At 47.1% G+C, this 21,681-nt stretch overlaps 1 protein-coding gene across 3 annotated transcripts in view; it reads right to left on the minus strand.

Annotated features, from left to right (window-relative positions):
• Positions 1–18,755, minus strand: part of LOC128353014 (two pore calcium channel protein 1-like) — a 42,473-nt gene extending 23,718 nt beyond the window's left edge. The window contains exons 1-6 of one of the 3 annotated variants that reach the window (XM_053313660.1): positions 18,535–18,755; positions 10,703–10,785; positions 9,001–9,115; positions 6,178–6,306; positions 4,778–4,894; positions 930–1,048 (exon numbers count right to left, since the gene is read on the minus strand). In XM_053313660.1, coding sequence (XP_053169635.1) covers positions 930–1,048; positions 4,778–4,894; positions 6,178–6,306; positions 9,001–9,115; positions 10,703–10,785; positions 18,535–18,717 — 746 coding nt within the window. In that variant the 5' untranslated portion in view covers positions 18,718–18,755. Of the gene's footprint in view, positions 1–929; positions 1,049–4,777; positions 4,895–6,177; positions 6,307–9,000; positions 9,116–10,702; positions 10,786–12,651; positions 12,749–18,518 lie in introns of those variants that run through there. The other 2 variants (XM_053313677.1, XM_053313669.1) reach the window with 2 other exon arrangements.
• Between the last annotated feature and the right edge of the window lie 2,926 nt (positions 18,756–21,681).

A 21,681-nucleotide genomic window follows, 5' to 3' on the forward strand; every position in this document is an offset into this window, starting at 1 on the left:
CTATAACACAGTGCCACTATCTGCCTTCAAAGCCTCTGGGCAAATAGAATTCATGTTACCTTTGGATGCTCACTTTGCACTCTTCTCCAGCCTGCATTCAGGTTAGGTCCCTCCATCTTATTACTGATCCAGGCATGCCATATCTACTGACCTGAATCCAAGACTAGCCCCCCTCCCCAAGTTATCTGATGTTAGAAATGTGGGGGGGGGGGAGAAGAGTCTTTAATTCAGAGTGCTGTTCCTTTTGGGTAAATACAGGTGTAACCTGTATTAAACTGATTAAACCTAAACTGATTCAGTGGAACACAAAAAATAAAACTGATGTACAAGGAAGACAAGAAGGGCAGAGAGAGAGAGAGAGAGAGAGAGAGAGAGACTGAAGAGTCCTGCACAAGCAGAGAGAGAAACAGCCACATCCCTCTGGCCACATTCTTAACACATCCCCACAATGCCACTCGAGAGCTACCTATGTGCCGTGCGCCACTTTGCTTTATTTATTATTATTTATTTATTTTTACATTTCTATCCCGCTCTTCCTCCAAGGAGCCCAGAGCGGTGTACTACATACTTAGGTTTCTCCTCACAACAACCCTGTGAAGTAGGTTTGCTTTGAGAAAAGCCCAGCCAAAATGGCGGCGGCAGTGGCTAGGGCGCTGATCTGGGCAATTGCTAGGCAAGCACAATACAGGTATAACCTATATTTAGGTTCTGGGTTTTTTTTGTTTTTGTTTTTGTTTTTGTTTTTTTAAGGGCATCGTCTTAAATTCAGGGTCATCTTCTATTTGGGTATCTCCCTCTGCATTTCTGCTTCTGATTTGGTGTTTAATGTTTCACGGGTAATTCTTGCAAGTCAATCTTCTTACTCCATAGAGAGGCGAGCATTTGCTTTCCCCCTCCCTTGTTCATTGAGCGACTGATAACATTCTTACCTGTTCCCAAACAGCTTCAAGGCCATGAGGGAAAACATCAAGACACTGAACATGAACAGTAGGAATACATAGGTGATCTCAGGCAAAGTGTTCCGTATGCTACGGAATGCTCGTCGGATCTGCCAAGAAGCAAACAGCATTCATTAGGAGTACACGTAACATTCCCACTTGTTCGCACACCTCCCACCCAATACGGCTTCCACCTTACATATTTATTTTATTTAAAATATTTATACCCCGCCCCTCCAATACAACACTGCTCGGGGCAACTCACAACAGTAAAGGTTTAACGCAACTAAGACATACAGCATAGAATAAAATTGAAACAAACTGGGGAAAAAATAGTCCATTAAAAAGGTTTTACAAGCATCTCTAAACAGATGGGTTTTGAGCTTCTTAAGACACCTTGAGGGAATGTGGCAAAGTTCTTCTGGGAGGGCATTCCACAGCTGAGAGGCCACAACTGAGAAAGCCTCGTCTCTTGTTCCCACCAACTGAATTTCAGTCAATGGCGGGGCCGCGAGTAGGGCTTGAGATGATGAACGAAGAGCCCAGGCAATTCACATGGGTGAATGCAGTCAGACAGATACCCCAATCCGAAGCCATGTAGAACTTCAAAGGTCAAGTCCAGCACTTTGAATCAGGCCCAGAAGCAAACTGGCAACTAGAGAAGCTGCCCCAAGATAGGTGTGATCCTTGAGGACTAACTAGCACCCAAGGACATCCTTGCAGCAGCAGTCTAGACCAGCTGAAGCTTCCAAACAGTCTTCAAGGACAGCCCCACACAGAGTGCATTGCAGTAATCCAATCTGGATGTTACTAGTGCATGAATTCAGGTCCTACTTCTCCAAGTAGGGTCGCAGCTGGCGTACCAGCTGTAGCTGGTAAGAGGCACTCCTGCACACACTACCGCCACCTGTGCATCCAAGGACAGCTTCTGGTTCAGAAGCACCCCTAAGCTGTGAACTTGGTCTTTCAGAGGGAGTGTGGCCCTGTCCAAGACCAGATTTACCTCACTACTCGGATGATCAGTTTTACCGACCCAGAGCACTTCTGTCAGAATGCAAGATGCATCAGGAAGCAGGTCTCAAGGCTCCACATTAATCCTGATGAAAGTCTGGGCATTTATCTGCCTTAGCTGAAAATCTAGGGGTGGGGGTAGAAGAAATGGAGTTCCACAGAAATCCCTTTCTAGATGATCCATATCAAGAGTCAATAGCAACCAGACAAGTGTTGCATTAGCATAACATGCAGCTCTTAGCATGTGACACTGAGCATTTTTGCAGTGCTCCAGAATGCGACAGAACCATTAGCGAAATACGAGATTCAGGGACAACCTTGAGCACAATTAGCTAATGCCTCATGTTGTACTAACTGCAGGTGTTGAGGTAGCACTAGTCTGGAACAGACACTGACTTTTTTCAACGCAACTTCAACATCCAGACTAGCATAAGGAGGAGGCCTGTGAACATTGCAACATAAATCAGCTGATTCCAGACCCAATTTTGTGGCTCACAAAGGTCCACTCTGTACAGACAAGCAGACTTGGTGCCTTTTCAGCAGAAATCCAATCTCCATAGTGCCTTACAGACAGATCATTGTGGGAGGAGTAGAGGATATCGGATTCAAGTGCACGGCTGCTATAGGGGAACAAGTATGATATATGTCAGGAGTTCCCAACCTTGGGTCCCCTGATGCTGGACTACAACTTCCATCTTCCCCAGTCAAAATGGACCAAGGTCATTGTGTAAACTCCCCACTTTCGGAGCACATTCAGAGAAAGTCAGTGTGGCACACTAGTGTGCTGTGACAGACCAACCGAGAAACCCTGCTTCAGGATACAGGAGTACAAAACGATACCATGTTCAATCATAATCTTCTTTCTATTTGTTCTGCTGGGGGAAAGGTCTGGTAGAGAATCTGGTACAATTCAATCATCTGCAGCCGAAAGGGTGTACTGTATTTTGTAAGAATCCCCATGTAAGCAGTCTGCCATGCTTTCCTTGAGATAGCATATTTCTCATATAGGAGATGAGCTTTTTGTGGAACTCTGGAACTTCCAAAGATAATCCCAAAGCAAGTTGGAGCAGCCTTCACTAAAAGGCTGCACCTTCAGGAATAAGATTGCAATTTCTGAATAAAAGGTCTCTGCCCCTGATCTGGGTAGCCAGAGCATGTGCGAGCCTCAGAATATCCATGGCTCACAGTCAAGCCAATGCAACCAATTGCTTCCACCCAGGGTCCTGGGAAATGTGGTTTCCCAAATGTGCTGAAAATTCTTTGCTAGAGATCCTCCAGCTGCAATCCTCCAATGACAAGCGGCCCAAACAAACCAGTTTCAGGAAAGTTGAAATGCTGTTTAACAATCATTAGTACTGCTGCTGATTTCCTTCAACCACCAAGTTCTATTTAGGCATTATGTTGTATACATGTACATGCATATGTTTGTGTAAATGACTATACATATATTCATTTTAGGAGTCAATCTGGGTACAGGCCCCCTCAAATGAAGTTAGGAAGTATACTACTGTGTGCTGAACATGTGCTAATAACTGTGCATGTGCACAGATCTGTACATGTATACACCATATTGATTATATGTGGGCTGGAACAAACAATATGGCCAGTAGCACACGTGATGAGGAAGGGGATGCACTGAGAGCAAGCCCATCGGAAATGCCCAGATGTCCGGACACTCTGTCAGCACACCCCTTGAATCACACTTGGGGCTGGTAATCCAAATGCCCCCTGAACATGCACTCTAGATACAGGAGAAGAGAGCTGGTCTTGTGGTAGCAAGCATGACTTGTCCCCATAGCTAAGCAGGGTCTGCCCTGGTTGCATCTGAATGGGAGACTAGAAGTGTGAGCACTGCAAGATATTCCCCTCAGGGGATGGAGCCGCTCTGGAAAGAGCAGAAGGTTCCAAGTTCCCTCTCTGGCTTCTCCAAGATAGGGCTGAGAGAGATTCCTGCCTGCAACCTTGGAGAAGCGGCTGCCAGTCTGTGAAGACAATACTGAGCTAGATAGACCAATGGTCTGACTCAGTATATGGCTGTTTCCTATGCTTGTAGCAGGTGTTTAGGTGCCTATTCAGATGATTAAGGCACACTTCTGGAGTCACTGGCAGACGTGCTCTAGGTGGGCCCTTTCCTGTTTGTGTGTGCTGCTGGGCCATATGTTCTGAACTGGCCCACTGTGCCAAATGCATCCTGTGAACAGGACTCCAGCTTTGCAGTAATCTAAGATGCAAGAGGTTGCCACGGAGACAGGCTCTTCAGTATCCCATGCCAGGTGTTTTGGGGCCAAGCACCATAGTCAGGGCAACTTTGGACAAGACGTAATGCATAAGAAACAAGCAGCACACATGCCTTTTCTCTGCATACTGGTCATGTCTGAAAAACCAGCTTCTCAATCTCTTTTGCCTGGGAGAAGTAGGAGTGCTTAAACATTTTCCAAGCAGTAGAAGAACAAGAGTTGCAGAAGATACCTGCACTTCCTGTTCCTTCCACTTTGTATCACACCCTAAGGCACTCGAATTAAGCCGAGAATTCACCACATGCTGGATTCCTAGCTCCCTCCCATCGTAACAAGTTATGTTCCAACTTACCTCATGCTCCAGCTTTCCCAAAGCTAGGCCAGGCTTAAGCCTGCCTGTTTGCAGACAGAGAGAGAAGAAAAAGCAGAAGGTTGTTTTCAAGAGGAGAGAAGACAGATAACACAGAAGTTCAAATATTGCCAGTCTCCCTTAATGAAGGAATATAGATTTACTAGCCAAATATGACTACTTGTTGAATTCAATTCAGAAAGTTCCATTCATATGTGAACATACCTGAATGAATCTCTTACCTGACGACTTTCTGCAAAGTTTATTAAGAAGATGGGCCGCATGGGTCTCGACCACCTGACACTGCGGATACTCGATATTCTAAGAGCTCCGTAGATAATCAAGTCAACCAAAGTCAGCTGGGAAAGAAACGAGAACCAGTAGGATTCAAGGAACTATGTGCCAGAAACAGATGATGAAAGGATCTTTCCCGACAAGCAGAAGACGACAAACCACGCTCCTGGGTCTGCTTTTTATACCCAAGATGAAAGCAAGCCAACTGCAGGATACAATATGAGCAAGTTCTAGAACATGGTTCTTGTCTTGTTTGCTTTTGTGTAACGGGAGAGTAACTTGTCAATAGTCTCGAGAGAACTATCAAGAAGGTCAGTTATAAGTATTTCCAACCCCACACTATACTGATACAATACCTGTAATGTTCGTCACACAGTTATGCTAATCACTGATCTAGAGCATGGCTGTACACCTTCAGCCTTCCAGCTGCTGTTGGAATACAACCCCCATGATCTCCAGCCACAATGGCCAATAGCTAGATACTCTACTTCCAGAAGTAGAAGGGGACCCAAGAACAAGTGAGCATTAAACACTTAAGCTTGGATAACTGAGCAGACAGGCATCTTTTCAAGTGGCGGTTCTCTTTATATTTAGCAAGGGCAAAGCAACTGGCCCTGTCTACCTTCAGCACAGCATCCCTCCAGTGGCTATTGCTGGTGTCTAACTTATTTTTTTAAGATCACAAGGCCTTTGGAGACAGGGAACCATCTTATTTGTTTAGTTTCCTATGTAAACTGCTTTGAGAACTTTGGTTAAAAATCAGTATATCAATGTGTAGTCTATATAAATATAGGTGAATGTTTGTCCCTTATATATTCCCACACCCTTTGAGATATCGAGACCAAACTTGGCAAGGTGACTTACTAGGACCCTACAAGTAACACAGGGTACCCAGGGACCCTGACAGCCACCCTGCACAGACAGCTGGATATACAGCAGGTAGAGCCACAAAAGCCCGAGCAACGTCAGGTCCACTGTGCTAGTAGTATATAAATATGCACAGTAGTACACATGAGCACTGTAGGATATTCCCCTTAGGTGATGGGGCTGCTCTGGAAAGAGTACTTGCATACAGAAGGTTCCAAGTTCCCTCTCTGGCATCTCCAAGATAGGGCTGAGAGAGACTCCTGCCTACAACCTTGGAGAAGCCACTGCCAATCTGTGTAGACAATGCTGAGCTAGATAGACCAATGGTCTGACTCAGAAGGCAGTTTCTATGCATGCAGGACCCACTGCAGTATTGTCACAGTGGGAACACCAGAAGGTAGTGGCACCAGACAAGACACTCTGTCACACTACAGCTCCTTTTGCAACAACACAGACACGGCTTGAGAAGAAGGCAACTGACCAGTATCGTTATCATGATGCAGATGTTCTTGGTATCCTTCCAGAACACATCGCGAGGTGTCACTTTTGCAAAGTGGACGAGTCTTCCGAAGAACACCAAAAGGCAGAAGACCTCAGCCAGTGAGGTAACCTGTGGAAGTGGAATGCAGATGAAATTCAAGCCAAGGAATGTGGTTTGAAATTCTAACCACACCATGTCAGTTTTTAAACAGTTGCACTGGCTGCCAATATGTTTCCGGGCAAAGTACAAAGTGCTCGTTACTACCTTTAAAGTCCTGAATGGCTTAGGTCCGGGTTACCCAAGAGAGCGCCTTTCTCTACAGGATCCCAACCACTCATTGAGATAATCAGGAGGGGTTCGTCTTCAGGTGCCACCAGTTCATCTGGTGGTGACTTGGGATCGTGCCTTCTCGGTTGTCACCCCTGGGTTGTGGAATGCACTCCCCATGGATATAAGAGTATTATCATCCTTGTAGGCCTTTGTGGGACTACAGTTAAATGTAAAGGAGACTAAACTAATGACAACAGGTACAGCAACCAGCCTCAGAATTGACAATGAAGACACTGAAGTGGATAGCTTCTGCCTTTTAGGATTGACCGTCAACAGTAAAGGATCCAGCAGTCAAGAAACACGCCACAGACTAGCACTTGGTAGGGTTGCAATGAAGGCTTTGGAAAGGATATTTAGATGCCGTGATGTTTCAACACCTACAAATATTAGAATTGTTGCATGGTTTTCCTTGTGACACTCTATGAATGCGAAAGCTGGACTTTGAAGAAGCAGCATAGAAAAAACATTGACGCTTTTGAACTTTGATGTTGGAGAAGACTTTTGAGGATACCAGCCAGGAAAACAAACAAATGGATCATAGAACAAATCAATCCAGAATTTTCACTCGAGGCACAAATGATCAGGCTCAAACAATCATACTTCGGACACATTATGCAAAGACCCAGCTCCCTTGAGAAGTCTATAATGCTGGGGAAAGTTGAAGGAAAGAGAAGAAGAGGACAACCAGCAGCAAGGTGGATGGACTCGATTATGACAGCAGTGAATGCACCATTGAGAGACCTTAAAAGCCAAATTGAAAACAGATCATCCTGGAGAGAATCTATCTATATGGTCGCTAAGAGTCAACACTGACTTGATGGCACTTAATAAATCAGGCCTTCAGGAGAGCCTTAAAGACCCCTGAAGACCTACAAGGATGATCAATTACCCTGCTACTGCATATTTTGTGCACAACAGATTTTTATATTACATTTTGTCTAAATTTGATTACAATTAACTGCTATAATCATAAAAGGTGTTCATGAACTCCCAAATACCTGAATGGATCACTGTTTCTTCCTTTCCCACTAACATCTCTTGTTTATAAGGTGAAACTTTGTACTCCCTTTTATATGCACAGAAGATCCTGCCACCATTTTAATTAGACAAAGGACTGGTGTGCAGCCGACTGAAGACCGGTGCCACGTAACCAATGAAAGCTTTGCACCGCCTGCACCCCCACTTTGGATTTTTAGTCATCATTGGTAACCAATCATATAAACAGAGTTGCTTTCTGTAGTCAAGCAGAACTTGGGGTACCAGAGTTCTGTCAAACACTCAGATCTGTCCATAGGGAGCCAACTCAAGATGTAGAACATGGAGCTTTTTCAGATGGTGGCTTTACTTTGAGAGGGTGAGTGCGCATTCACATATTGGCCAGATTTACCCCAAAGTCCATGCAATATTTCAGAGAGCACACATGATTTGGGTTTTTCCCTCCATATTGGAACCTAGCCCGATTTATGTCTGAAGTTAAAACAAAACAAAACCAATCCTTCTTGCGCATCAGATTAACCATTATACCCCAAACCCACAGTGAAGCCTGCTGTCTGAAATGCCTCACAGTGAGCCCATCTGCTGCACAAATGTTTACATGTATTCTGCAAGGAAATTCCAGCAACTGTGTTTTTGCAAGGATGCCAAAACAGTCCCCCAAAGAAACAAATTCCCAAGACACCCTGGAAGAGTGAAGCCATTACACTTACTAAAGACCCATCCACAGCACTTCCATAAAGCAATCTTCTTTTTAAAAAAATAAAAGAAAGCTTCTCCCTGCAATTCTAGAAACAGGTTAATTTAATTACAGCTATAGGCACAGCTCTGAAAGTCCTAGTTCTTGTGGATTTCCCGACCAGGCTAAAGTCTACATATTTTCCTGAACATCTAGGAATATAAGAAGCTGCCATATACCGAGTCAGACCATTGGTCTATCTAGCTCAGTATTGTCTTCACAGACTGGCAGAGGCTTCTCCAAGGTTGCAGGCAGGAATCTCTCTCAGCCCTATCTTGGAGAAGCCAGGGAAGGAACTTGAAACCTTCTGCTCTTCCCAGAGTGGTCCCATCCCTTAAGGGGACTATCTTACAGTGCTTTCACATCAAGTCTCCCATTCATATGCAGCCAGGGAGGACCCTGCTTAGCTAAGGGAGCAAGTCATGCTTGCTACCACAAGATCAGCTCTCCTCTTTAGAAAGAGCTCACCTCTTTCTAATGATTAGGTCTAGGAACTTACAAAGTTAACTAGCAGTCTGCAAATTGTCAGATTCTGCCAAGTTTCTGTAGTACTCTGTATTTGATTATTTCAGTATGTCCTACATTGCAGAAAAGGTGCTTCTGGAATGAGGGTTAAGGGATGCCACATCACAGCCAAAGGAGAGAGGAGCTTGTTACTCGTTTGTGTTTAATATTATAGTCTGAGATTATATCCACATGCTATCTAGCCCGCAAACATCAGGATGAAATTGTTCTTCATTGCATTGTATCCACATACTTACCAAGAAAGGGAGTGGGTACACAGCAGGCTCTTCGAACAAGGCAAGAGCAAGATCGATAAAAATAAAGAAGTAGGTGGCGGCTTGCATCGTCCAGTGGTTATAGAGATAATACAGCCTGGGAAGAGAAGTCACAGAAGTGGTTGATATCAGGAGAAGAGGAACTTGATTCAAGCAAATGTGGTACATAGGAACATAGGAAGCTGCCATATACTGAGTCAGACCATTGGTCTATCTAGCTCAGTATTGTTTTCACAGACTGGCAGCGGCTTCTCCAAGGTTGCAGGTGGGAATCTCTCCCAGCCCTATCTTGGAGATGCTGCCAGGAAGGGAACTTGGAGCCTAGACGCTCTTCCCAAAGCAGCTCCATCCCCTGAGGGAAATATCTTACATGTGCTCACAAGTAAGTCTCCCATTCAAATGCAACCAGGGCAGACCCTGCTTAGCTAAGGGGACAAGTCATGCTTGCTACCACAAGACCAGCTCTCTTCTAGAGTGGAGCTGTCCTCTAGAGTAGCAGGAGACAAAGTGACTTGTCTCTTTGGAGTCTCTTTGTCTCCTTTAGAGACAAACTCTCCTCTACAGTAGCAGTAGAGAGAATGGGTTAACCCAGGGGTTCTCAAACTTGGACTGGACTACAAAGCTCATTGTTGTTGTGGATGATGGGAGTTGTAGTGCAAGATCACCCAAGGACCCAAGTTTGAGAATCCCTGGATTAAGCAATTCTAAATTTTTGAAAAACAGCAAGAATTTAAGAGACTAGGACTTCTTCTGCTCCACAACAGCTGGAAAGTCCCTCTTCCCAAGCTGGCACAGAAGCAGCTGTTATCGAAGGATCCTCAAAAGCTGTCTCCAAGCCAGTGAGGAGCCGTAGTAGTATTCACCCTTCTCAAACTTAGGGTAGATGTTCTTAGAGGCCAAGAAACTACACCACCACTAAGAAGCCAAGTTTGATCAGAGATGCAGGGTTGAAGTTTTCCCCATACTTAATTCTTCCATAAAACCTTTCCCATTGCTAAGATTATATTTCCACATGAAGCTTTGTATTTGTCTCAGTACAACATTTAAACCACATTAAGTGGCTTTATGGATTCTGCTCCCCCTGCAATCAAATATTTTAGTTCAACGACTTGATTACCTGAGAAGCTTTTAAGGAACACTGCTGGATGTTAGTATGGTAGGGTTTTCTTACATATATGAGAGAAACATTCCAAATCAGATCAGTCTGTTAGAACATAAGAACAGCCCTGCTGGATCAGGCCCAAGGCCTATGTAATCCAGCATCCTATTTCGCACAGTGGCCCACCAGATGCCACTGGAAGCTGCAGGCAGGAGTTGAGGGCATGCCCTCTCTCCTGCTGTTACTCCCCTGCAACTGTTTAGGACATCTGGAGAACCTGCATAGTAAAATCATCTGAGGAAAATGTATGGAAGTGATGAAAAAATGCATGGGGAAGTTTTTCCTATTTTTCTGTAAAGCCTACACCATTGGACCTTGCAGGTAGGCTTAATCTCTCAACATGGCAACTTCAGTACAGTCCTCATGCAACATACCTGATGAAGGACTGAGCCATCAGTCACCATATTCAGGATCAAACACTGCTGCCTTGAATGAGGAATGAACCTGGAAATATTTGCACTGAACATTGTAACACCCTGCACTGTGCATCCAAAATGCCAGTATGATGCAAAACCAGGTACTCACCTAACTGCCTGTGGCGAGGTTTCAAACGGGATGTTCCTATTATATTGGGCATCGTAGACATATGCTGCTGCCAGAAGAAGGCCCTGTTGGTAACAAGGAAGAGAGAGATCAGGGTCAGTATAGTTCCATTTTAATTGCTGTACATATAACCTGGAACACAGGAAGCTGCCTTATACCAGGTCAGACGTTTGGTCCATCTAGCTCAGTATTGTCTACCGAGACTGGCAGCAGCTTCTCCAAGCAGCTTCTCCAGAGACGTATGCTTGGGTGGGATATAAATTTAATAAATTAAATAAATAAATAATTTTTTTTAAAAAGGTTACAGGCAGGGGTCTCTCTCAGCCCTATCTTGGAGATTCCACGGAGGGGACCTGGGACCTTCTGCATGCAGATGCTCTTCCCAGAGCAACCCCATCCCCTAAGGGGAATATCATACAGTGCCCACACATGTAGTTTCTCCCATTCAAATTGAAACCAGGGAGGCCCCTGCTTAGCAATGGCTACTTGCTTGCTACCACAAGACCAGCTCTCCTTTTGAAAGTAGCCTTTTCCAGGAATAAACTGTTGTTCCTCTCCCCACCACTCCCACACACAGTTGCCACTGTGTTCACCCATGGGATTAATAGGAACTGAGTCATCTGGCAGAGGCTAGCTGGTTTTCGGTTCCACTGGTTGTTCTTAATAGGTGGAGAGACGAACAAGCATGTTTTTCCTAGCAATCCTATGCACACAAATAACAGAATATTTAGAGCTGGAAGGGAGTGTTGGGGTCTTCAAATCTGCTCAAAACAGGAAGCTGCCACCAGCATCCTGCCCTGGGCTCCCTGGAGGGAGAGCGGGATATAAATAATAAATAAATAATAATAATAATAATCCTGGACAAATGACCATCCAGCCTCTGTCTGAAAGCCTCCAGAAGCCCTCTCCACCCCCAGCACAGCATCCCTCCAGTGGCTGCTGGTGGTGTCTATCTTATGATTCCTTTTTTAGAATGTGAGCCCTTTGGGGACAGGGAGCCATCGTATTAGTTTGTTTATAGCTATGTAAACCTTTGGGAACTTTTGTTGAAAAGCGGTATATAAATATTCAGCATATTCCTATTCCAGAGGAGGACAGCCCACCACTGTGCAAGGCAGACTGTTCCACTTTCTAGCAGCTCTTATAGTTAGAAGACACCTCCTAATGCAGGGGTGGGTAAACTTGGCTGGTGAACTACAACTCCCATCATCCCCAGCTAGAGTTTATTGTGGCTGGGGAAGATGGGAATTGCTGTTCTACAACAGCTGGAGGGCCACGTTTGCCCAACCCTGTCCCAATATCTGGGCTGAATCCATTTCCTTGCAAATTTCAATCTGTGCTACACCCAAGAGCAAGAGAGCTCAAGCCTACACTCAAGAGCCTTTCAGATATTTATTATTATTATCTTACTATTTTACATTTTATATCCCGCTGTTCCTCCAAGGAGCCCAGAGCGGTGTACTACATACTTAAGTTCCTCTTCACAACAACCCTGTGAAGTAGGTAAGGCTGAGAGAGAAGTGACTGGCCCAGAGTCACCCAGCAAGTATCATGGCCGAATGGGGATTTGAACTCGGGTTTCCCCAGTCCTAGTCCAGCACTCTAACCACTATACCGTATTGTCTCCACTTGAACACAGCGACCATATTAGCCTTCTCTTCCCCGGGCTAGACATACCCTAACCCAGCTCTTTGACCCATTCCTCATAGGACTGACTGGGTTTCTATCTTTGTTGACCTCCTCTGAGCTATTCCAGTTCATCCATGTCCTGCTTAAAATGCAGTGCCCAGAATTGGATGCAGTCCTGCAGAGGAGGTCTGAACAGAACATTTGACGATCACTTCCTTAAATCTGTCCCAAGATGTTCTTCCCAATGTCCAGCTTAGCTCCTTCCTATTAAACTCAGAAGGAATTACTGAGAGTCGACGTACAATAGGATGTGTGGCTGCAAGCTCCATTTCTTCCGAAGGCTGCAGCAAGGAGCCTCTAAACTTGGCGCTGTCTGCGATGCCCCTTCGAGATCCATGCGCTTCCCAAGGCCAGAGGGCACACAGCAACATCTCTTTAGTGACAGAAGACAAGCCTGTATGCCAGCAAACACTCGGCAACATAAGAGTGTCAGGGATTATTTTGACTGCATGGTTTAGCTATTAAAATGTAATGATTAACTTTGTTTTACTTCGCAGTGGCCTTGCAAGGAAGAGAGATCTTGATGGCCAGGAGGACAGGAGGTCATCCCCACCTGCCTTCACAGCAAAGGAGGATGACAAGGAATCTAGCAGGACCTGGTTTCTCTCTCTCAAGTATGAATCTATAGGTTTTCAAAGAAGTGTATATATCGCCAACAGTGCAGGAGCCTCTTATACGTGGGGCTGATGGCTCCTTCCTACCAGCAATGTGATTTTTAACAGTTTGCTAGCGGGAGGAGAGCTGGTCTTGCAGTCATGAGCATGAATTGCCCAGGCATGGAGCTATAATAGGGCAGATGGGTTCAAAGGACCTGCTGCATCCAGAAGCTGCCCAGCGTCTGGGAGGAGCAGCTGAGCTCCCCACTCCCCCTGGCTGGGGCTCCTGCTGCCGCTGCCGGGCTCCTGCAGCCTTCTTTGGGCACTCGCCCAGCTGCCAGACCCACCCTCCTTCCATCGGCCAGGCTCCTTCCATCCCAACTGATGGAAGGAGGGCATGCATGCATTCTTGACGGGCTGATGGAAGAAGAGCGGGCCATGGGAGGCAGAGGCAGCCGGTGGTAGTTCTCACAGCAGCAGCAGCAGTCAACAGGTGGGCGGAAAACCAGCTGGAGGGAGTGTGCTTGCCACCAGGGGGTGCCACTGTGAGCGGAGAGGCCGTCTGTGTTCCCTATGTGTACACGGGCCCATCTTCCCCTCACTAAGCCCCTGGAATTGCCCCCTTTGCTAAGCACGGTCCGCCTTAGATGGCTGGGGATGGTGGTAGGTTTAGTCCAACAACTTTTGGGACCCCTAAGTGGGATCTTAATACCCACTTAAAGTAAAGTGTGCCGTCAAGTCAATGTCGACTCCTGGCGCCCACAGAGCCCTGGTTGTCTCTGGTAGAATACAGGAGGGATCTACCATTGCCTCCTCCTGCACAGTGTGAGATGATGCCTTTCAGCAGCTTCCTATACCACTGCTGCCCGATATAGTACCAGCAGGGATTTGAACCAGCAGCAACCTTCTGCTTCTTAGTCAAGCATTTCCCCACTGCGCCACTTAAGGCAGTACAATACCCACTTAAGTGGGATCTTTTGGGAACCCTAAATGGGATCCCCCTGACTTACACCACATCTGTTAGTCTGAGGTTTTGGAGGTGCGGATGGGACAACTCTTTACAAGTTATGGAGCTGCAAGTGTCAAAATAGAGGCCTTTGGGTTCTACAGGCCCGGATCCTTATGAGAAGTTAAGGAAAAGCAACACTCACGCAGATCCAGCCTGTGTTCCTTGCAGCTTACCAACCAGTCCTTATCAAGCTGTGCCTTACGTCCCCCACACCACTCTCGCCAGCCACCCACGACCCTCAACACCAGCGTATGGTGGAGGTTCAGCTTCCAAAGGGAGCAGCTTTGTCCCATCATAACTCAAGTCCGACTGCAGGCCAGTTAATGATGTTGCTCCAGGCATGCAACGTTGTTAAGGTCAAGCACTCCAGAACGCCAGCTCTGGAACAGCCCCAGTAGAGACGGCAGCACTGTGGCAACAAAGCGCCATTTCATAGGTCCCGATGCAGCCCGAGAGCCAGTGGGTAGAGTCAGAACAAGCCCCGCTTCATGGCTATCCAGATTACAAAGGTTTCCATTGTAGTCCAGACAACAAACCTACACCCTTCGTTAGGGGAGAGTCACGACTTTGTAAAGCTGTCATTTCAAGTCTCCATGCAGCCAGTGACAGAGCACATCATGCATTGCCTTTCATGCCATAGTCCACCTCTGCCAAAGCAAAGAATGGTTACCCCACCATTTCACATACCACGCTGGGAGAGGAGAGCTGGTCTTGTGGTAGCAAGCATGACTTGTCTCCTTAGCTAAGCAGGGCCTGCCCTCATTGCATAGGAATGGGAGACTTGATCTGTGAGCACTGCAAGATATTCCCCTTAGGGGATGAAGCTGCTCTGGGAAGAGCAGAAGGTTTCAAGTTCCCTCCCTGGCGTCTCCAAGATAGGGCTGAGAGAGATTCCTGCCTGCAACCTTGGAGAAGCCGCTGCCAGTCTGTGAAGACAATACTGAGCTAGACAGACCAATGGTCTGACTCAGTATATGGCAGCTTCCTATGTACCAGGTCTGGCCATCACCCACACCGTACTATAGTGATCTCCTTATCAGCATGGAAGACCAACAAGGACCAATATGGTTTCACCTTTGTCTCTCCTTCGCGCAGGTAGCTGCCTTATATAGGACCAGACTCTTGGTCCATCTAATTCAGTATTGCCTACAGCAGCGATTCCCAACCTGTGGCGCTCCAGATGTTGCTGAACTGCAGCTCCCATCCCCAAACACAATCATGTGAGCTGGGGATGATGGGAGTTGTAGTCCAACAACATCTGGAGCGCTGCAGGTTGGGAACCCCCAGTCTACACGGACTTGGCAGCAGCTTTCCAAGGGTTTTGGACAGGGGTCTTTCCCAGCCCTACCTGGAGATGCCAGAGATTGAACCTTGCACCTTCCGCAGGTAAAGCAGATGCTCTACCACTAAGCTATAGCCCCATCTCCACTTTCAAATATTTTCTTAAAACCTAGTTTTACCATGAAGCCTCTGGCTTCATCCCTTATTCCTCAAAGTCATAGTATGTGCAAGAACATCTGCTTGGGACTTTCACCTGCCTTGGTCACCCCCCGATGCCATCAGGACATTTATTGGTTCCATGTATCTCCTCTTTCTTCCGTGATGGCACTTGTTTCCAGGGTTCCCAAGCAGTCTCCCATTCAGGCACAAACCAGACTCAGCTCTGATTCATTTCAGAAAGGAGGCTGCATATGTGCCTTCAAGCCACACCCTGGGAAACTGCAGCTCCAATCCATCAACCACTTATGCTAGCATTCTAGGCTCTTCAGACAGACTTGTTTAGATTGTCCACAATGGTCCTCCATAGTAACTGGCCAACAGGACCAGCCCCTGGAGCTGGGGGTGGGTAAGCAGTGTGGCAGCTACAGCTGAATTCTACCCAAGGCAATATCAGCTTCCCACAACTTTGGTTTGACCAAGGAGGAGAGCTGGTCTTGTGGTAGCAAGCATGAATTGTCTGCTTTGCTAAGCAGAGTCCATCCTCGTTTGCATTTGAAATGGGAGCACTAAGATATTCTCCTTAGGCTCTGGGAAGAGCACCTGCAGGCTTGTATGCAGCAGAAGGTTCCAAGTTCCCTCCCTGGCAGCATCGCCAAGATAGGGCTGAGAGGGACTCCTGCCTGCAACCTTGGAGAAGCCGCTGCCAGTCTGTGCAGACAATACTGAGCTAGCTGGACCAAGGGTCTGACTCAGTATATGGCAGCTTCCTATGTTCCAGTAAACAGCCTCACCAAGAGTGATTTTGACAAGACAGCCTTGTAAAAGTAATAGAATTGGAGGGGCCCTGTCGGCCATGTATTCCAACCCTCCACTCAATGCAGGAGAGCCAGAGCGAGAGTATACCCAGGAGATGGTTGCCCACACTCGGTTTGAGGACCTTCAATGAGGGAGAGCCCTCAAACGCAAGTCACTGATTCCATTGTTAAACTGCTTCTGATTAAGTTGCTTCTCCTGTACAGCCAAAATGTACCCTCTTGTAACTTAAGCCCATTAATCCAGTCCTGCTTTCCAGGGCAGTCACAAACAAACCTGTGCCCTCTAGGCAACAGCCCCTCCAGGATTTGACAACTGCTTTCACGCCACTTCTCCAGGCAAAGCACCCCCAGTCCATCCAACCTTTCCTCACAACACTCGTTTGGCAGGCCTCTGGCCAGCTTCCTCACTCTCCCCTGAACCTGTTCCCCTTGGTCTACCTCCTTCTTGAAGTGTAGCACCCAGAACTGGACACAGTACCCAGGATCAGGTCTCCTGGAAATAAGGCGGAACTATTACTTCTGTTAGCATTAACAGAACCACAGTGTCAATCACATGAGCCTTTTTTTGCAGCTGCACAACAGTGTTTGCTCTAATTTTTCTCATCGGTGTGCAGAATGAGTTTTGTTTTGGACAGCAGAATCAAGGCAGTGCATGTGCATTCAGAGTGGGCCTTTCCCGATTCAACCTGAGTGGACATCAAAAAATTTGTGTGTGCATGCATGTGCACACACCTTAGAGGGAATACTGCCAAGGACTCATGTTCAGTCCACTGCTGAGGACTCCTGCTGAAATAAGAGCATCTCTCTCTTTGTTTGCTTTTAGGAGGACCCTAAAGATGTACCTGTTTTCCATGGCTTTTAATTGAAATTGAAATTTCAATGTGTGTTTTTATTCATTGAGATTTTTATGTGTTTCATGAATTTTAACTGTTTTATATTAGTTTTAATATTATGTTTTAAATGGCATGGGGGGGGAGGATAACTTGATTAGCAAAGCCACAGGCTGCTGGTTTGAATCCCCACTGGTATGGGAACAGAGGTGCTCTTACCCCTGGACTTCTGGGCTGAAATCCAGGACCTCCACAGCCCCTGGAGCCCCCAAATCCTCTCTAGTCTGTACCAGGTGGTGTGGTCACCCAGCAGAGCATGATGATGCTTAATCTGCAGGGGAGGGGGCCCCTCCAAAGGCCTTTCGGTCCAGGCTCCAAAATTACCCAAGTGCACCTCTGTATGGGAAACACTTCTGTCAGGCAATGGTAAACCCCTCCTGTATTCTACCAAAGACAACCACAGAGCTCTGTGGTTGCCAGGAGCTGACACTGACTCAATGGCACACTTTCCTTGTACACTGCCTGGAAATTTCTCTATCAGGCGGTATAGAAATACGACAGACAGACAAACAAACAATCCCGAGATGCTTTTTGCATGCACTAGTGCCTAACCGGGCTTCCTCCGTCCTAAACACTCAGTATGCCCCTGCCTAGCCAGGTATCCCCCCATTCTAACCCTGTGTATTTGTTTTCCTTTTGCAATGCGTCCCAGGACTGCAAGCGGCCCTTGGAATGCGCCACCCTAGTCAGCTGCCCAACCTTCCTCTATATCCGAGGCACTTGCCGGCGGCCGCCCTGTCCAAGGAACCTGCTCAAGCACCTTGCTCAGCTCTTTACGATCTTGCTAAGATGGCTGAGGAGCAGACAAGCACCAGACCCAACCGAGACTGCCAACCAGCCGGAGCACACTCGCACGCACACCCTGGCCCTGCTCCTGGCCCTTTAACAGAAGCTGGGAAAATGCAGAAAACCCAGGGTGGCGGCGTTTCACCCGCCGCATGGAACTAAGTAAGCCGCTACCCCCACCCACCCCACCCCGCACTGAGTCAGGCAGTCCGCAGCTCCCAGGACGGTTCAGAAGTTGGCCACCTTTAGGACCCCCCCCCCTTTAACCACAAGACAAGTCCAAGAGCAGCAGGCGCCCCCTAATGAATGACGCGGCGGACTAGCGGTCCCGCGGGTCGCCGCCTCCGCGAAAGAGCGAGCAGAGAGGAATTTGGGGAGAGGGCAGGAAGAACTCGGATGGCAGCGAAGGCAGCCGAGGCAAAAGCAGGGCTTGAGCTGTAAGAGAGCAGCCAAGTTGGGCCCGGCCCGAAGAGCAGCATCGAGGCTCAGCGTGGAAACTCGGCGGCGCCTCCTTCGAGCAGAGACCGTCGCCTCGCTCCCAGAGCAGCCAGCCCGCCCGCCCGCGGTCCCTACCGGCCCGGGTCATCACCTCCTCCGCGGGGCCGCTCATGGTAGCGTCGGGCGGGGTCGCCGCGGCAGCTGGGTTCTCGGGCGGTGGCGGCGGCGGCGGCTGCTGCTGCGCTTCTGCCGCCGGCACCTCTGCGGAGCCGCGCTGCAGCTCCTCCGCCGCCTGCTGGGTCCCAGTTGGGCTTGGCTCGCCACCGGACTCCATCCCGGACTAGCCCTGCGGAGCCGCTTTAATCCCCGCCCGCACGTGACGCCGGGCAGCGGAAGCAGCTCGGGGCCCAGACGTGGGGAGCAAGGAGGCGACGGGGGCTGAGGGGCGGCGTGGAGTGGATCCATGCACTGACTGGCCAGCTCCGGGGTAAGGAGCTCAGCCTCAGACGGGGACCGGGGTCAGTGCACGCCCCGCTGGGTCGCCGCATAAGCAGAGACGCCCGAGAAGCAGAGAGAAATTGCAAAGGAAAAGCTGCCTGCAGCCGGATCTTCGGCACGTAGTTTATTCCGAATTCACTCCGGTCCAAATGGCTTACTCCGAAGTAAATGTGCGTGGCAGGTTGAAGCCACCACGCAACCCGAACCCCCTGCACGTTTTCTCAGAATTGTCCCATTGTGTTCGATGGGAGGGATTGACACTCACTCTTAAGTTAAAAGTTCGGAAGTTTTCGCAGCCCAGTCTGTTTACTCACAGGTAAGTCCTACTGAGTGCAGTGGGACTTTACTTATTACTCTTACATAACTCTGTGACTGCAGCCTTAATTCGTTCGGTTAACTGATGAAAACTCACTTTGACTGAAAGGGCACCGCTGATTACTTGGAGGACAATACTCTCCCCCCTCCCCCAAAGTTCGCCGTTTTTAAATTTACAAACGTATCAAAACTACTGATGGCAGAGACTATCTGTAAGAAGCATTTCTCCTTCATTTTTACCCAGAGGGAATATCTCTCCTAAGATGGGACATCCTTTGACAGAGGCATATGCCATTTAATTCATATTTTCCAAACCATTGTCTTATAGTCATATGTAGATTGATACTGATTTGAGTAATCGATTTAAGATTAATTTATTTGGGTAAATAAATAAGCTGTAGCAAGAGTAAATACTACGACTGCATTTGTGTGGTACAAGCCTCTGTATCAGGGATTCTCCATCACAGGTCCCCAGTTGTCATTGGACTACAAATCCCATCATCCCCATCCACAATGACTGATGGGAGTTGTAGTCCAACAACATCTGGCGACCCGAGGCTGAGAACCCCTCCTCCACATGTTTACTTCCGTGGAAGTCAGTGCCACTGAGGGATGGTGGGAGTTGGGGCAAGATACCGAAACCCTGCTCTGTAGGTTCACTTGGAAGTTAGTGCTGCTGAATTCCACAGCTTTTGCTCCCATGCAGGAAACTTGGGTCCCACTGGACATAGCTGGTTTTGTGGATTGCTGCGGAAACAATTTTGGTTTTCTGCTTGTCATGCTACTGCAGAAACCACAGAACAAAAGCCGTTTCTGTGAGATCGGATCAAGAGTCTCTCTAGGGTTGCACCCTGTTTCCAGAAGCAGTTGGCCGCATGCCTCTCTCTGGGCATTTGTGTGCAGAATGAGTTTTGTTCTGGGTGGCAGTATCAAGGCAATGCATGCGCATGTGCGTTCAGAGGGGGACCTTCCTGATTCAGTCTAAGCAGGATCTAAAATTAATTGAGTGGACATCAAAAAATGTGTGAGTGTGCACAGCATGCCTTAGAGGGAACAGTGCTCCAGATACTTTTTACAAGTATATGTAGCTCATGTGGAGGGGGCCATTTGAATGGACAGAACAGCCATTTAGAGAAGGTTACAATGTTAACAGTTAGAGAAGGTGACAATGTTATCCTGAAAGTAGGAGATGCATCTAGATACAAAATAAGCAAATACTGAAGGTATAGGATTCCACTTAAATACACATCAAAAGTCAAAGGTCAAAAACTTATTTGGGGTCCTCTGAACTTGTCTTGATATTTTATTAGCTTTTAATTGAATAAACCATATACTGTGCCTGTCCAGCCTCAGCACAGCATTCTTCCAGTAGCTGTTGCTGGGCTCTGCCTTATGTTTCTTTTTAGGTTGTGAGCCCTTTTGGGACAGGGAACCATCTTATTTATTTTTTCTGTGTAAACTGCTTTGAGAACCTTTGTGGAAAAGCAATCTATAAGGTGTGGTGTAGTGTAGTGTGATTGATTGATTGATGCAATGAAGGCCTTGGAAAGGATATTCAGATGCCGTGACGTGTCTACACCACCTACAAAGATTAGAAACGTGACGTGTCTACACCACCTACAAAGATTAGAAACGTTTGGACAATGGTTTTTCCCGTGACACTCTATGGATGCGAAAGCTGGACTTTGAAGAAGCAAGATAGAAAAAGTATTCATGCTTTTGAACTTTGGTGCTGGAGAAGACTTTTGAGGATACCATGGACAGCCAGGAAAACAAACAAATGGATCATAAAACAAATCAATCCAGAATTTTCACTTGAGGCACAAATGACCAGGCTCAAACTATCATACTCTGGACACATTGTGCAAAGACCCAGCCTCCTTGAGAAGTCCATAATGCTGGGGAAAGTTGAAGGAAAGAGAAGAGGACGACCAGCAGCAAGGTGGATGGACTCTATTATGACAGCAATGAATACACCACTGAGAGACCTTAAAGGCCAAGTTGAAGATAGATCATCCTGGAGAGAATTTATCTATGTGGTTGCCAAGAGTCGACACCGACTTGACGGCACTTAATCAATCAGTTAGCCATCGAACTTAGAAGGACTTCTTTTCTGAGTAAACATGCTGAAGATTGTTTTGTCAGACTCCAGTTGTTCAGAAAGTACACTTGGCCTTTCGTACTTGGAGATGTGATACCATAGCTGGTTAGGACATCTTCAGCTAAAATGCATGTGCTCTCAAAGTTCTTCTTTCTTCTTCAGAATCTACTGATTTCTCTTATGAATGAGTTGCTAGGGAAGTTGTAAAAACTAATACAAGACTTCTGCTTGGATGGGGAAAAATAGAGTTAATATTAAAACACAAATAAGCAGTCCACGGTAAGAAAGGGGGACTGGTCTTTCCAAGTCTGAAGTGGAACTATCTACCAAGAAAGATCCGCATAGCCCCTTCCTGCAACTTTCCAAAAATGAACAAAACCTTTT

This window comes from Hemicordylus capensis, chromosome 1 (assembly GCF_027244095.1).
Source record: "Hemicordylus capensis ecotype Gifberg chromosome 1, rHemCap1.1.pri, whole genome shotgun sequence".
Lineage (NCBI taxonomy): Eukaryota > Metazoa > Chordata > Lepidosauria > Squamata > Cordylidae > Hemicordylus > Hemicordylus capensis.